The following is a 16,009-nucleotide window of genomic DNA, read 5'->3' on the forward strand; positions in this document are numbered from 1 at the left end:
AGGCAAATGGGGGAAATGAGCCCCTTAATAATAATGTTCATTTACTGTAAAGCTAAGCCATATCTGTTTGAGATTTTAGGAGAAATAAACTGAAACAGCAGTCAATATTAGTTACGATTCCACAGACTCTCTCAAAATGTATTATTAATAAAAGCATGACATATTATATTATGATAACATATTACATAAAACTATCCATGCTTCTATCCATGTGTCTTAATTTTTACACTTCAGTTTAATAAGCCAAGACAAACAGCAAAATAAAAATACTTCAAATCTGCCTATGGATCAAACTGTACTAATTATACTAACTGCACAATTACAGAGATTAATTACATGTTAAATCACTGAATTTACTGCCAACACAACAATTATTATTAATTATAATATTATTATAAGTATTATAAACCTGGGTAAGACTCGATTAGCAGAGAAAATAAAGAAACTGCTCATTATGCATATATGGAGTTTGATCACAGGGGGCCCTTTTTCGGTATTTGACTATATATCAGTCTATTGGTCTGTTTTTTTTTTTTACAGTAGAGCCACAGCAGAAGCACCTTCATCACACTATAATGGTGATCAACTGTTAGTGAATGCAGTTCAGTTTAAGGGTGCAAACAAGGCTTTACCTCCTGATGTCTCTGATGTCTTCATGACTGGCAGCATGTCCTTTACTGAGCCGCATGGAGCGGGGGGTTGACGGCGGGGACGTCTCGCATTTGATTGTGGCTTTGTCGTCTTGGATAGGCTGAATTGAAAGAAAATATGTTATTATATACGCATTACATTATAGGGCCCTTCCCTCTCCCCTTGTGTTTGTTTATGAACCAAAAACAGTCATGTTTAATTTTTACACGCAAGGCTATTTTGGTTACTGTGTCATTAAGACATATGTACATGAACTCTATTCTAATTGGCAGGCTTGTAAGTGCCTCATTTATAAAACAGTCTGGCTTGACAATCCATATAACTGCGTAAATAGGAGAGGACATCCTGTTTTAGGCTGAATAAACAGACCTATGTAAATGTGCTGATTTTTCTATTGTTGGAACATCACAAAAACAACAAATTTAAAATGCCTTTGCCCCCCCTTATATGGCTACTGCAGATTTTAAAAGTACATTTTAAGGCACTGTTAGGAGATTAAATCAACTGTGAGAGTGTATTTAAAAAAAAAATAAAGTACATTTGAATTGGTATTGGCCCTTTAAAGGCCAGTCAGCTGACAGTCAGATCCACACTTGCAGCTGGAGCTGTAAAATCAGCACTTGTGTAAATGCAGTTAAAAGTAAAAAGACAGTGTTCCTGATAAAAGTGGTCGCGGGACACAAGCTTTACACAGCAGCCAATTACAGCAGACTCACAAATCTTCAAAAGCAGCTCAAAACCAAAATGACCCTGTTTAAAACGGAGGCTAAATGCAGACTAAACACACTGACTGCACAGAGAATTCAAGTGACGTTAAAACGCACAGAGAAACACTGATAACAGACTTTCGTTTAGATCAACATACAACGGGCTGGTCTACTCACAAAAAAGTTTGGAGACACCCAGCTTTTCAAAGAGCTTTTAAAGCAAACCAGAAGAATCTTCACAGTTCTGTAATAACTGACCATTAAAGCCTGATCTGATTAATATTAGAATTAACTCCACATAAACATAGTCGGTGTTCAGTGAGTGCGTATCCGAAAAAACCTCTATGACATTAGATTAAACCCCAATTAAATGAAATTAGTGGTCAGAATGTGCTGTTGGTCAGCAAAGTTCGAGATGTTGGTTAAAGAAACACAGTTAGAAGAGCACTGATTAAATAAACTAGTTGCTGGATGAGAACTAGGCCTGGTCTTGATGCCTGAATAAAATTTTACTGTGCAGAAAAACATCTTTACAGATCATTTTGTCAGAAGACATTTTGCTCAGTACTGTATATGAAGTTGCTATATATGCTGACAAAAAAAAAGAAAAGAAAGAAAATCATTTGTAGCGAAACATGCTGGGTGTCCCCAAACTTATGATGGGACAAAGTCTCAGAGAGTTTAATATTCAGTCTGGGCTGGAACACTGTAATAATATGAACAGACGCTGTGAGGCTGAGAGAGAAGTGAGGGGGAAGCCGAGCTGAGTCCCTTCGGATTACCTTCCTACGATGCTTCCGCAAATCGCTAGGCTGTCGGAAGCATGCGAAGCAAAAAAAGAGGAAGAGTTAGTGGCACAGCAAACGAGAGAACCAGAGAACGCAGAGAACTCACACTGCACACTGAGGAGAAGTGAAAACATACAGTCCATACTTTCTCACACACACACTCTCAAACAAAGAGGAGCAGATAGCCTGGGGTCGGATTTACAAAAGCTTTATATATATATATATATATATATATATATATATACTCCTCATAAGACAAATTTTCATCTTTGTTGTTGTAGACCAGCTTGAGGCAGTCATAGGGTTTGTTTTTTTTATATAAGAATACTGACTGTTTTTAGAATTCTTTAAGAGAAATAAGAATAAGAATTTATTTAAAATCTATAAGTTCATCTAAGAAGAGTTTCCACTTGAAGTCACTTTTGTAAATCCGGCCCTTCTGTTCAGTGAGTCAAGCTGAGAAAAGAAAGGTGAGCTGAAAGCACTTCAAACAGAGAATCTACACGATCTGCCTACAGATGATCTCTTCTCACTCTGAGGCCGTTCAGAAAACCCCTAAACACCAGTCTGAAAGACTGGACCTTTAAAATACATGTAAAACTAAAAGCACACTTGGGTTCAAATTCACGGTGTTCAAAGCTGTGAGCTTGGTTTCATTTCCTCCTCGTCTCGGCTGCATGTCCAGAGTAAACACTCACTTGGAGTGGCACATTTTTCATCAGGCCTAATTGCTCATTTCCTCTATTACCCCCCAAAAAAAAATACTCCAGCAGAAAGACAGGAAGAGAGATAGCTGCACTTAGCAGAGCACAACAAATTGCCCTCTCCAGACTCCACTCACAAATGTGTTCTTACTCTTCAGTGTACATAACAAAATATACATTTACAGTGTTAACATTCATCCTAATGAGAATCTGTAACCAAGCTAATGTTAGCATTGTGGCTAATACAGTTTTAGTTTTATATAGCTAAAACAGCGCAAACTCAACATGCGACTCTAAATGAACATATTGTGGCTTATTTGTCAAAAATCCATCAATCACAAATGACAAAAAAGTCAATGCGTACATCTATTATAAATACACTTCAGCTGTTGAACATAAGGGACAAATGTCTAGACCACATCTTACAACAAGCAAAAACAAGAAATATTAAATTTCCGATATGATTCGCAAAGCAAACATGAGGTCGTGCAACGTGTCGTGCAGAATGGCAAGGCCTCAAATTCACACAGAATAAAAGTGAGCACAGCCTCAGAGTGAGAGTCCGACTTGGTGGCAAGAATGGTACCTGCACTATGAACGGAGCACAGCTAAACAGAGGGGTGGGGTACGGCTGGTAAGCTACAGTCTGAGAGAGGGAGTGCTGGATGACGTATGGATCGTAGCAGTATTGCTGGGACACAATCACATGGGGTTAATACTACACACAAGCTAGCATAACTATGACAACTATGCACACAAAGGTAAACAAAAACATGGATTAGTAAACATGAACCTAACAATATGAAAGGCATGACAAGACAACAAATTAAGTTAAGTTTACCTACATGTAGTTTTGGGCGATAAACAAAAGTTCATGAAATATTGGTATGCTATGTTAGCACAATATTCTTACTTCAGTGACTAACATACTTTATATACTTTTCTACTGGTTTTAAGCTATTTAAATTTTTTCTGTTAGCAGAATCGTGCTTTATTAGCAACTTTTTAGTTAGCATAGCTATCTTTAGCTAGTTTCACTAATCTGATTGAGATACCATTAGCATTTTTTTCCATTCATTCAAGTAGGATACCATTAGCTATTTTTTTTTCACTTCTATGAGTGAGCTACCATTAACTACTACTTTCTTCTACTGATGTTGGAATCTGGGAACATAGACTTGCATTAAAATGACCTTACATAACTTTATATAAATTAATATTCATTATTTATAAATATATTTTTTATATATCGCCCAGCCCTACAACCTCAGAGAAAGCACAAACAGAACAGGTAAAATGGGCGACGGTCTCACCAGGGTCATGACCCCCATGCGGTCTGCCTCTCTGTTGGGGCTGCGGGGGGCTCTGCGGGGTGTGGAGTGGCCCGAGCCTGGGGGAGAGGAGCCAGAGTGTGATGATCCATGGAAAGAGGGTGGGATGGAGCCCATTGAGCGAAATCGCCCACCGAGACTTTCACCGCTGCCCACCCTGGACTCTATCTCCTCCGCCCGCATAGCCGTGCTCTCCTTCTCCTCCTGAATCATCCTGATGATACACAGATACACACAACACTCACACACAGCCTCGCGTACACCAATGCAGCTCAGACAGACTTACAGGCTTCAAAGAAAAGCCCTGCAGGATATGACAACACCTCCCAAAGTTTGATGCTAAATGAATCAAAGAAGCAGTATAATGGGCAAAACAGACCTAAACTATGTGTCCTAATGTTTGTAGATACCCTTTTAGCAAATGCATTCAGCCACTTAAGTTGCACCCACTGCTGACACAGATGTGCAAATGCTCATATACAGCTTGTCTAGTGCCTGTAGAGCAGTATTGCCAATAGAATAGGACTTTCTGGAGCACATAAACATGTATCTATTGACATCTTGCCTAATGTCAGGTGTGTACTAGAGGGGTATAAAGGCCTATGAGGACTACCTGATCTCGTTGTTGATGGCGTCTAGCTGTTCCTGCAGCATCAGCGCAAGTGTTTGTGCGTCTGCCTGCCCGGCAGGGGACAGCAGGTCCACGGAGCTGAAGATGGTGTCTTGATCGTCCTCAATGTCAGAGAGGTCTACATCACTCTCAAACGCGTATGCAACTTTGGCCAGAACGTTGGCCTGCTGGACCCGCTCCCATTCCTGCTCGTTCAGAGTCTGAACCTGCGAACCGGACAGAGGGACGAAGATCAGGGGAAGATTCAAGAAAGTGTAAATATGGGGCCACTTAAAAACACGACAGGCAGCGTTTTAGCTTCGCACTTCAGCCCATGGTCTAGATGACAGTAAGTCATACAGTGTCAGAAACAACAATCAAGTCTATTAGAAATTACTGAACACCTCCACACACTGAGAACATGCAGTTAGCACAACGCTAATTAGGGCATGGCTAATCTTCCATTATTTGTTGGTTACATTAGCCTCATAGCCCCAATAATAAAATCAGACATTGTAATATGCAAAACATGGGAAATGTAATTCACAGTTCACAGATCACAGCTTATGGTTGACTATTTATGGCCTTATCATTTATAGTACAGCGAGATTAGATGTAGTTGAACCAGCATTAACACTCCACTTACATGTCTCTGAAGTCCACAATGGAAGCAGAAAGACAGAAGGTGAAAAGAAACAGAAGAAGCTGAGAAAACTGACACAGTGCTTTAAATTCATCCAAACTGTAGATCTAAGCGATTCTTCTCTATATAGACATGCTTATCCCTTATCTAGCTTATCAGTGATTTTAGAAAAATAAGTGTGCCTTTTTCTCTCGATCAGCATAAAGTTCCTAAAAGCACAAACACCAAGACATCTTCTAGAAATGCATGTGTTTAGTTTCCACAGCGTGTGGAATCGCTTACTTTAGGCTCTGCCTACAAATGTGTTTTTATTACTGTAAATAAAAATATTAAAAAAAATACCATTCAACCCTAATGAGAGACTGTAGTCTACACCTCCGTTTATGACATACTCTAAATGTAGGTATTGTGATATACACTGAGGTGGAGCTACAGTCTCTCATTAGGGTGAATATTAATAACACTCTAAATGTAGGTGTTGTGATATACACTGAGGTGGAGCTACAGTCTCTCATTAGGGGGAATATTAATAACACTCTAAATGTAGGTATTGTGATATACACTGAGGTGGAGCTACAGTCTCTCATTAGGGTGAATATTAAAAACACTCTAAATGTAGGTATTGTGATATACACTGAGGTGGAGCTACAGTCTCTCATTAGGGTGAATATTAATAACACTCTAAATGTAGGTATTGTGATATACACTGAGGTGGAGCTACAGTCTCTCATTAGGGTGAATATGAATAACACTCTAAATGTAGGTATTGTGATATACACTGAGGTGGAGCTACAGTCTCTCATTAGGGTGAATATTAATACCACTCTAAATGTAGGTATTGTGATATACACTGAAAAATTCTCATTAAGGTCTATAGCTATAAAGGCCAGAGCACACCAACCAAACACTTTGGCAGTTGTTTTAGAACATTCTGAAAAAAATAAATGGAAGCGGCACTGAACAAAAAAGCAGATTCTTCATTAATCGAAGATACTTCTATTGTTCTTAAGAGTCTTAAAGTGTCTTCTGCTGTGCGTAAAAAAGAGGCTGTTCTACAAACCGGACAAACGCAAACAAACAGCCGTGGCACATCAACCCAACAGCCTGGCGTGCAGCACTGTTCTGCCCACCTTGGAGGGTTCGTCTCGTAGGGCAGCGGCCCGACCCTTCTGGGGCCGTCTCAGCACCAGGGCACTGCTGTAATGGTCAGAATGGCTGTCCATCATGGAGGACGCAGATACAGGGTACCTGAAGTCTGGAGTACTGCCCATGTGAGATCGTCTGCCAACAGAACAACCAATCAGAGAAAGGACAAAACAGCTTCAGCTTCAAGAAAACCCTAAGTGAAACACTGCAGGATTCTGGATCATGTCACATTACGACTTTTAGGAGTTCTTATTAAGGGGGAGGAGCTCACCCCTGATGTAGAATGGAGTTACTCCTGCTGCGGTCCTGCTCGCTCTCAGAGCGCATCGTCTCTATCTGGATCAGGAGCTGCTCCTAAACACATCAAATCAACACACTGAATACTTGGACAGCAAACTGCTCCAGAAAATGCAAACAGGTTATTAAAAGGAATAGCAGTAATAGCAGATTCTGGGTCCTCACTTACTTTATCATGGTGAGCGTCCTCAATGAGTTTCTTTGTGTGCTCCAGCTCACGGATGAGGGCGTTCTAAACATGGAAACATCACATACAACAATGAGGAATGGATGGGTAAAACATTCCTGGTCTTAAAGTCACATACAGAATGCAGCATTATGTAGCATCTTTTAAACTCACTGTGATGCTTCATTGGCTCGTAAAAGGGAGAAAGGCATCTCTATTGTTGCTAATCTAGACTCAGTACGCTGCTAAGTGCCCTATGTAACTCTTGTGAAGGAGGTGGGACAACACAGCAAACCATGTAATAAAATTCTGTAATGTTATTCTACCGTTTCAGACCACATGCTTCACATGCTTTACCTTCAGATGCTGTTTAAATTACTCCCGACTGTATGCAGAGTGCAGGAGCCAAATATCAATTCTTACAAAACGATGTTTTAAATCAACAAAGAAAAACAAAGGGCACTTCAGGGTTTGGGCACTTCAGGGTTTGGGCACTTCAGGGTTTGGGCACTTCAGGGTTTGGGCACTTCAGGGTTTGGGCACTTCAGGGTTTGGGCACTTCAGGGTTTGGGCACTTCAGGGTTTGGGCACTTCAGGGTTTGGGCACTTCAGGGTTTGGGCACTTCAGGGTTTGGGCACTTCAGGGTTTGGGCACTTCAGGGTTTGGGCACTTCAGGGTTTGGGCACTTCAGGGTTTTAAATCTTGAACCTTTTAAATGGTTCCGTTCTGAACAGCTGAAACATGCCATGAATTTTGCTTAGTTGATGACGACTTTCTGAAAATATCAACCAATTTCCATTTCTTGTGTGTGTGTATACTCTAACATTCTACCATTTTTTAAACGCAAATTAATGTCTTCAGGACTTTCCAGTCAGATTTGAAGCTGTGCTCTGAATAAAATCTGCCCTCCTCAAGCTTACAAATGACTTGTTTGCTCTGGAGTCATGATAACTGTTATTCTAATGCCTTTCTTTAATTGTCTGGAGGGTGTTAGGAGATGGATGGCTGACAATTCCCCTCAATTAAATGACAGTCAAATTAGGAGCAATTTTACTTGGTTTCTTCTCACCACATCAACCAGCATCTCAAATATGATTGACAAATCGATTGTGCTGTGTAATTGTACTTTATCTCAGGTACAAGAACAAAAGTACAATCCAGCAAATCAATCAGGCATTTATGATGTCTTGTATTGATTAAATCTTAAACACTGGGATTAACCAGTCTTTATTGCATCTTCTACAGTGCAATATGCAGCTGCCAGGTTGTTTACAGAGTCTATGAAGAGAGATCATATTACACCACATTATACTGCCAGCCATTTTAGCTGAACATGCTTTTATTTGTTCTTAAAGCACTTAATGGTTTTGCTCTGCTGTTTACTGTTGATTTATATGTTTTGAGATCTACGAAGCAAGTCCTGCTTATTTTTTGCTTTTAAATCTAGTTTTAAGCCTGAACATTTGACAAAATTGGTGTTTGAATAGGGTTTAGAGATGACAGTATTGTACTGAGACATGTGTGGTACCTTATTTGTCGTATATGTCCCTTCATAAACCACTTTAAAACAACCTGCTTAATATATATAAAAAAATAAAAAATAAAAAATAAAATATATATATATATATATATATATATATATATATATATATATATATATATATATATATATAAATAAATATATATACATATACATGTTGCATTTATCTATTACATATTTTTAACCTTTATATTTTTTTATTTTCTATATTTGTGTATGAGAACGATAAACAATCATCTCCTTCTTGCAGATTTATCTGATTCAGAGTGCAATAGGGCAAGCACAGAAGCCCAGGCAGCCTTGTCCCTAGCCATTTCTACCAGCTCCTGCTGGTAGAAATGGCTAGGGACATGATCCCTTTAGCAGGACCCGTGTCATGTCCAATACACCTCCAGTAAGAGGGCCAATCCTTATTAGATGTCCGAACAACCTCAGTTGGCTTCCGTCAACGCTAAGGAGGAGTAGTTCTACTCTGACCTTCCCTGGATAGCCATGCTCCTCACTCTACTATGAAAAGTAAGCCCAGTCACCTGACTGAGAAAACTTATTTTGCCCACTTGTATCTGCAATCTTGTTCCTCCGGTGAGTATCCACACACCCTGAGCACAGGTAAGGGGAGGAACGTAGAACAACTGGTAAATAGAGAGTGTTGTTTTATGGCTCAGCTCTCTCTTCGTTACTGCGGTCCAGTACACCGACCACATTGCTGCTGCCACTGTGTCAAACAGGCAATCAATCTCACAACCCCTCTTCTCATCACTTGTGAACTACATACAGTTTTACTCATTTTATGTTATTACATAAACAATTACATATATTTTTTTAACTTTTTAATTCTTATTCATACATAGTCCTTTAATTTTTATTCTTCTCATTTTATGTGATCGGACTGTCATCAAAACATTCACTGCCAGTTGTACAGTGTATGACTGTGTACGACAAACTGATTTGATTTGTCTCACTAATGTAATAGTGTGAGATTGTTGGGGGCGGAAGCTCCAGCAGTACCTTGTCCTCCAGCGCCGCCATCCTCTCCTTCAGGTGGAGTTGGAGCCTCTCATTGGACTCAGACAGAAGCTTGTCCACGGTCTCTGACAGGCGCTTGTTGTGCTCCTCATTCATCTTCTCCCGCTGACGTGCCTTCAGACAGAACCCAAACAAACAAACAGCAGGATTTTTATTTATTAACTAACTACTTTCATCACTTATTCAGTAACTACAGTACATACATACCTAAAAAATGTGTCCTATACATGAAATACTATTCTAGATAAAACCCCTTCATTCAGAAATAATTCTTTCGAATTTTTTTTTTTTTTCAAAATTTCTTTAGTAAAACCAGTGATTCTGTATAGAACTTAACGCCTTAAATCCTTTACCTGGTTAAAACCTTCAGATTGGTGTGTGCAGAATTAGTTACCTGAAATCCCAAACCCACTAAATAATGTAAAAATGTATGTTCTGGTAAATTTACAGTAGCATGTAAAATAAGCTTAATGTTTATTAACATGCTCACTGCTGCGCTAGCTACGCTCTGTGCCACTGCAGGAGAGCTTCTGCAGGAAACAAATGTGTGTAAAGTCACAAAGAGGCCGGGACATTGGGTGCGGGGGGGCTTCTGCTTTGACTTAGAACTGCTGGTTTCTTCTAAGGATATCTCGTCCCCATCAGTTACTCAGGATTGGGGGCTGTTCCAGGCTTTTTCTATAATTTATCGGGTATCAGCTTTTCGGGTTCCGATCCACTTTCTAACCTTAAGTTTGCTGTAGCAGAGAGGGGCAGTGGTGGTTCAGCGGTTAGAGCGCCGGGATATTGATAACAGGGTTGTGGGTTCGATTCCCGGGCTCGGCAAGCTGCCACTGTTGGGCCCTTGAGCAAGGCCCTTTACCCTCTCTGCTCCCCGGGCGCTGGAGTTGGCTGCCCACCGCTCTGGGTGTGTGTGTGTACTCACTGCCCCTATCACATGTGTGTGTGTGAGTGTGTGTTCACTACCAGATGGGTTAAATGCGGAGGACACATTTCGCTGTACACTGTACAGTGACAAATACGTGCACCTTTACCTTTTGCACCTTTATCTGGCGTCTTCTGCCAGCTAGAGAAATACGCCCCTTTCTAAAGCAACTCTGAGCGGCGGATTCACTTTAGAAAAAAAACTTGTAGACTCAGATTCTGTATGTAAAAACACGAGGAAGTTATGTCAGGGTTTTTGACCCCGCTGCTGTCTGACTGACACGTGAGTTGAACTTCCTCACCCTGAGCAGCTCCTGGTTCTTCTCCTCCAGCTGAGCTTCCATCTGCCGCAGGCGTTCCTCCACATTACCGTGGCGCTCCTCAGCCTGAGAGCAGAAAAACACTGCAATTAGACCTTATATACCTTCCAAAATCACCTTACGTTGCCTAAATAAACACCACAACAAATGTAGATGATCAGCCAAGTCATGTTTAGTGTCTGGAGCTTGCATCTTTAGCTTTAGCACTGGAGCTACGAGGCTAATGTTGCCAACAAGTAATAGCCAATTAGCATGGGGCTAACTGCATTGCTAAATCATATGGTTATATTTATCTAAACACATTTAGCTACTTCCTTCTTTAGCATTCCACTACATCTACGTGGCTAATCTAGCTGACATATTTGATTGCAATGGTCAAAAGCTGATTTAGCCGATCTTCACCAAGACCCCTTTGACCTTCATGCACATGCTCGGCTTGACCTGCCATCCCTTAAGATGCAGGGAAGACAAGTGTCCAGGCTTTTCTCTGTCCTGGCACAAAAGTAGTGGAACGAACTTCATCTGGGTGTCCGAACCGCAGAGTCGCTCGCTGTCTTCAAACGCAGACTGAAGACCCACCTCTTCAGAAAATTCTTGGGCGCAGTGTTCAGTAATCTCTAAATCATGTGTTTTTTTATATCGTAGGACTCATCGTTATCTAGAGCCTGGACTAAATTCAGTGTTTTTAGCTATGATACTTGTATCTTGGCTGGTAAACTACATTTGGGGTGGCGAAAACGGTGAAAACAGACAAACAATGAAATGAATATCAAGACACTCATGTTCAACACTGAAACTAATCACAGCATCCCAACACAAAGTCCAGCCAGAGAACACAAATAAAAGCATCATGCAACAAAAAGCAGCACTCAGACAGCAGCCCACAAACCGAGCTAATCGACAACACATAGCACAGCTTGAGGAGACAACAGAGGACGAGCGAGAGATCCACGCCGTGCACTCAGGAGCATGTGGAACACAAAATGAGGAAGGTAAGATTCTAGCACCACATTTATTTCCGTCGTATTGGGGGGTGATGTTGCCATTCGATTCCTCAATCTTAAGGCATGAACTCTGAACAGTTGCTACATCAATAGGTGGCATAGTTTGTCGTTTACTCTCTAATCAAGAAGGGAGAAGTGTAGCCATTCACTCGCAACAGCACATACAGGCAGAACAGTCAGCTGAGTTAGTTAGCATCAGCTGTTTTCTGTCAGAACACTTGGCTAGTGTTACAAATTTACAGGCAGCGCAGTTACCTAGCATTACCCATTTTCAGTTAGCACACTTAGCTAGCATACTTAAGTTTGCTAAAGAAAAAAAAAGGGTTGTGCCAAGAGAGCTAGTGTTATCTATTTTTAAGTAAGCAGATTTATCCAGCATGATCTAGTTTCAGGTGGCAGAGTTAGCAAGCTAGCATTATTCCATTTTCAGTTAGCACAGTTACCAAGCATTACCTACCGCCATCAAATTTTAAATCATGGTTAGCAAGCATTATTTATTTTCAGTCACATTTAGCAAATTAGCTAACTGAAAATAGCTATTATTATTATTATTTATATAATCAATCATTTTTATATGTTTATTAGCTAGTGTTAACCTTTAGCAGTTAGAAATTTGTTAGTGTTGGCTAATGTCTTTTATCAGGTAGCTAGCATTATCGTTGGTTATTCAGTATAGGTAATGTTGGCCATTTTCGGTTAGCAGAGTATACTAAAGGCAGCTATTTACATAGTCTTTCTTTTAAATTAGTATTCAAAATAATATTTAGTAAGACATTTGGGAAATGGAAAGATTATGTAGTGATAAGAGCAACAAGTGTCGCTCCCAGTGTCGTTCCCAGCCCTGCATTTTACTTTACTTCTCATCCTCAGCTCAGAGAGGACTGTGGGAAGGCCGCTGATCTCTGCAGAAGGCCTGGTCCAAACCTGAGCACAGCTCAGCTAGTTCTCCAGATGCAAACCAGACGCTGAGCTCCTTCAGTGCCAACTTGGCAGAGCCAGTCTGCAGAGGGGCGGAGCTGGGATCTACAACACATAAAAACTTAAACTAATCGAGAGTGTTTTGAAGCCTTGGATTGACAAACTGACTTCATTTGGGTCCAAAAGCAACGGACAACAAGCTTTGGGGTTTTGGACCAAACTTGGAGAATTTGAGGCTCCTTTGCAAAAAAAAATCCACCAATACAAGAATTGCACAGCTAAAAACGGACCAGCGAGAGAATGAGCGATAGGAGGGCCGAAAAGACCAATTGGAAAACGGCAGGGCTAAAAACAGACGGGAGGGTAAAAATGGACCAATTAGAGAACAGCAAGGTTAGTTTTGGATCAATAGGAGATCGGCAGGGCTTTAAAAAAATAATAAAATAAAATAAATAAAAGGAAACGGGTCAATGGAAGTATGGGCACAAGCACAACTGATGCAACATGACTGATTAGTCTGAATTTGGCCTGAATGAATCATTTTACATTATTAATTATATATTAATATTGCTAAATCGAGCCTATAGCACAGCCTGGCTGCCCACAGAGGGCCGTCCTTTCCTGCTCCGCTCAGTGGCTCAGTGCCAGTGTGAGCTGGCACTCTTCCTGTTATGGTTAGGATGTGCTTTACAGTGGGAGGAGGGTCCAAACAAACAGCCACACGAGGGAGGGGGCAGGCAGATGATGAAGACAACAAGGGTTTCTTTTGTTTGTTTCTTTCGTTCTTGAGCGTTGTGTACCTTCCTCTGAGCTTTAGTCTCCTTAGAGTCCTGAGAGCCACTGCACACAGAACGGTCAGACTACAGGACAACCAGAGCAGCATGGGGCAAAAGGCAGGAGCAAACACAGACAGAGAGAGAGAGAGAGAGAGAGAGAGAGAGAGAGAGAGAGAGAGAGAGAGAGAGAGAGAGAGAGAGAAAAGAGAGAGAGAGAGAAAAGAGAGAGAGAGTGAGAGAAAAGAGAGAGCAAGAGAGAGATACAGACTTTAGTGTTTAAGCCAAGAAGGAAAATAGACCACTGGACGTGAGGAGTGAGCTTTACTGTTACACTCGGAGACAGACACGGGAGACGAGAGAAAGCAGCTAGGAGGAAAAACAGAACACACAGCACAGTAAAGGTCATCATTACAGCTACACTTACACGGCACCACTACACCAGTAAGTTCTAGATAAGCTTTATTTGCAGCCAGAGTGGTTTAGGTGATAGATCTGCCAGTCGGTCTAGACGATAGCAGAGAAACAGACTGCGGTTTACAGCTTCAGCTAGTTAAAAACAGGAAGGGCTTCACTGCACTGGAGACACTGCAGGACATTGCAGGCAGGGGAGGGGAAAAGAACGAGACGGATCAAAGAGGGCGAAGAGGAGAGGGACAGATTAGGACAGAGCAAAGGGGCACCATCAAACCCTACAACTGCAGAGCTTACAGACCTGCAGAGAGGCCACCTCTCAGAACCCAACAGCCACCAAGTGGCAACATTCTCCAACCACGCGCCACCATTCTCCAATTAAATTCAACCAAATAGACCCAAGCACGGCCACCACTCGCCACCCAAGTGCTGTCATCCTCTAACCAAAGGCCACCATTCTTCACCAAATGTCAATCTCCAGCCAAACACATCAAATTGCCACCATCCCTTACCACCCAAGCGCCGCCACTCTCCACCCAAAGGCCGCCACTCTCATCCTGGGTTCATGCTCTAGGCTTGTGGGTGAGCTTTACAGTACGGAAAGCACAAACTGACCTACAGTGTTTTGATCGGATTTAGATGAACAGACAGCAGGGCCTCCTTGTCTATTGCACAATCTTTACGAGCAGAGAAGCGCTGACTACAGGCTGAGCGGGAAATGCCTCCTCGTTACCACAACCGCACAAACAGGACTGAGCAACACAGGCTTGTGCAGGAACACAGAAGAGCTGGCAGAATAGGAGACGGCAAAGGAGCCGTAACTGGAGCCACAGCCACAAATGAACAATTGATAACATATAAGGAGAAAAGGCTGGGCTTGGGGAGAGGTTCGGCTCTAGAAGAGAAGAGGCAGGCCGAGCTGCAAGAGGTCTGTCCAGCACACAGTGGCTGTAATTAGAGCCAAGTTGCTCTTGCCAAAGGCTGAACTAGCAGTCTAGGACACACTGGAGCCTGGCATGGGCAGGACAGGGCCAGGCCTCTGTCCATCACTGCGTTTTTAGGGTCAAAGGGTTCTTCCCTGTTATCTACGTCATAGGGAACTGTTCCAAAAAAAAAAAAATTTTAATAAAATGCAAGAACGATTAATAATTAATAATTATATTCTTTTAGGGCAGCAGAATATAGCGTTTCAGTATCGTCATGGCAAGGAGCCATGAGCCACATCACAGTAACATCACTGGATGTGCAATGTAAGGCAAAGTAAGGCAAACATGTCATGTTATGACTTTTGCTGCTTGTTTAAAAGGACAATCCTTTTTCCCTTTGTCACCATCTTTATTTATATAGCACCCCATTCTCCAGAATGTCCAGCGTGTTAAAATGCTTTACATAATAAAATGAAAACAAGGCAATAAATTATACATTTCCACAAATTTGATTCAACAGTTACGAAATTAAAATAATTTGAATATCATTATGGAGCAGCTTTTTAAACTTTGTCAATGGACATTTTTGCCCTCGCTGTTATCTTTGCTATTAAAAAAAAGTTACATGAAAAAAAGTAGCTAAAAAGTGGCCTCTGGAGTGATTGAAATGCAACTACTGGCTCCCAACAGAACCTTTTGATGGATGGTTCTTTAACCATGAAGCGCTCTCAAACCTCCATACATGGAGAACACCACAAACTTCTTTAATTCTAGTAGTCTTTCAATAGAACTAGAAGTGAGGACTGTCTGGAGCTGTCTGTGGCTGCATTTTTTGTAAATAAGATGTACGAATGTGTATAATGAACACGTGTCTGAGTGGTAAATGTTGTAGTGATAGATCAGGTTAAATCACATTAAACCAGTTAAACTCAGCTTACTTGCATAAAGCTAGTCCAGGAACAAAAAAAAAAAATAATGTTTCAATATCAGTAGTCGTTTTGAACCCACACATTAAGAATGGAGCTGTTTTTGTTTTGCTATTTTGGTTTCAGCATCAGAAAGTAAAGAAACTTATGAATGTTATGAAGTCAATTTTATATCACAAAATTATAATACCTTT

At 41.1% G+C, this 16,009-nt stretch overlaps 1 protein-coding gene across 9 annotated transcripts in view; it reads right to left on the reverse strand.

Annotated features, from left to right (window-relative positions):
- The window catches only part of ppfia1 (PTPRF interacting protein alpha 1), a 73,384-nt gene that overhangs the window by 14,966 nt on the left and 42,409 nt on the right, over positions 1–16,009 (reverse strand). For 8 of the 9 annotated variants that reach the window (XM_072695765.1, XM_072695764.1, XM_072695760.1 and 5 more), the window contains exons 10-18: positions 10,837–10,920; positions 9,593–9,724; positions 7,047–7,109; positions 6,852–6,934; positions 6,565–6,715; positions 4,795–5,018; positions 4,164–4,395; positions 2,141–2,170; positions 633–751 (exon numbers count right to left, since the gene is read on the reverse strand). In XM_072695765.1, the coding sequence (XP_072551866.1) occupies positions 633–751; positions 2,141–2,170; positions 4,164–4,395; positions 4,795–5,018; positions 6,565–6,715; positions 6,852–6,934; positions 7,047–7,109; positions 9,593–9,724; positions 10,837–10,920 (1,118 nt within the window). The remainder of the gene's footprint in view (positions 1–632; positions 752–2,140; positions 2,171–4,163; positions 4,396–4,794; positions 5,019–6,564; positions 6,716–6,851; positions 6,935–7,046; positions 7,110–9,592; positions 9,725–10,836; positions 10,921–16,009) is intronic. The other variant, XM_072695761.1, reaches the window with a different exon arrangement.

This window comes from Salminus brasiliensis, chromosome 13 (assembly GCF_030463535.1).
Source record: "Salminus brasiliensis chromosome 13, fSalBra1.hap2, whole genome shotgun sequence".
Classification (NCBI taxonomy): Eukaryota; Metazoa; Chordata; class Actinopteri; order Characiformes; family Bryconidae; genus Salminus; species Salminus brasiliensis.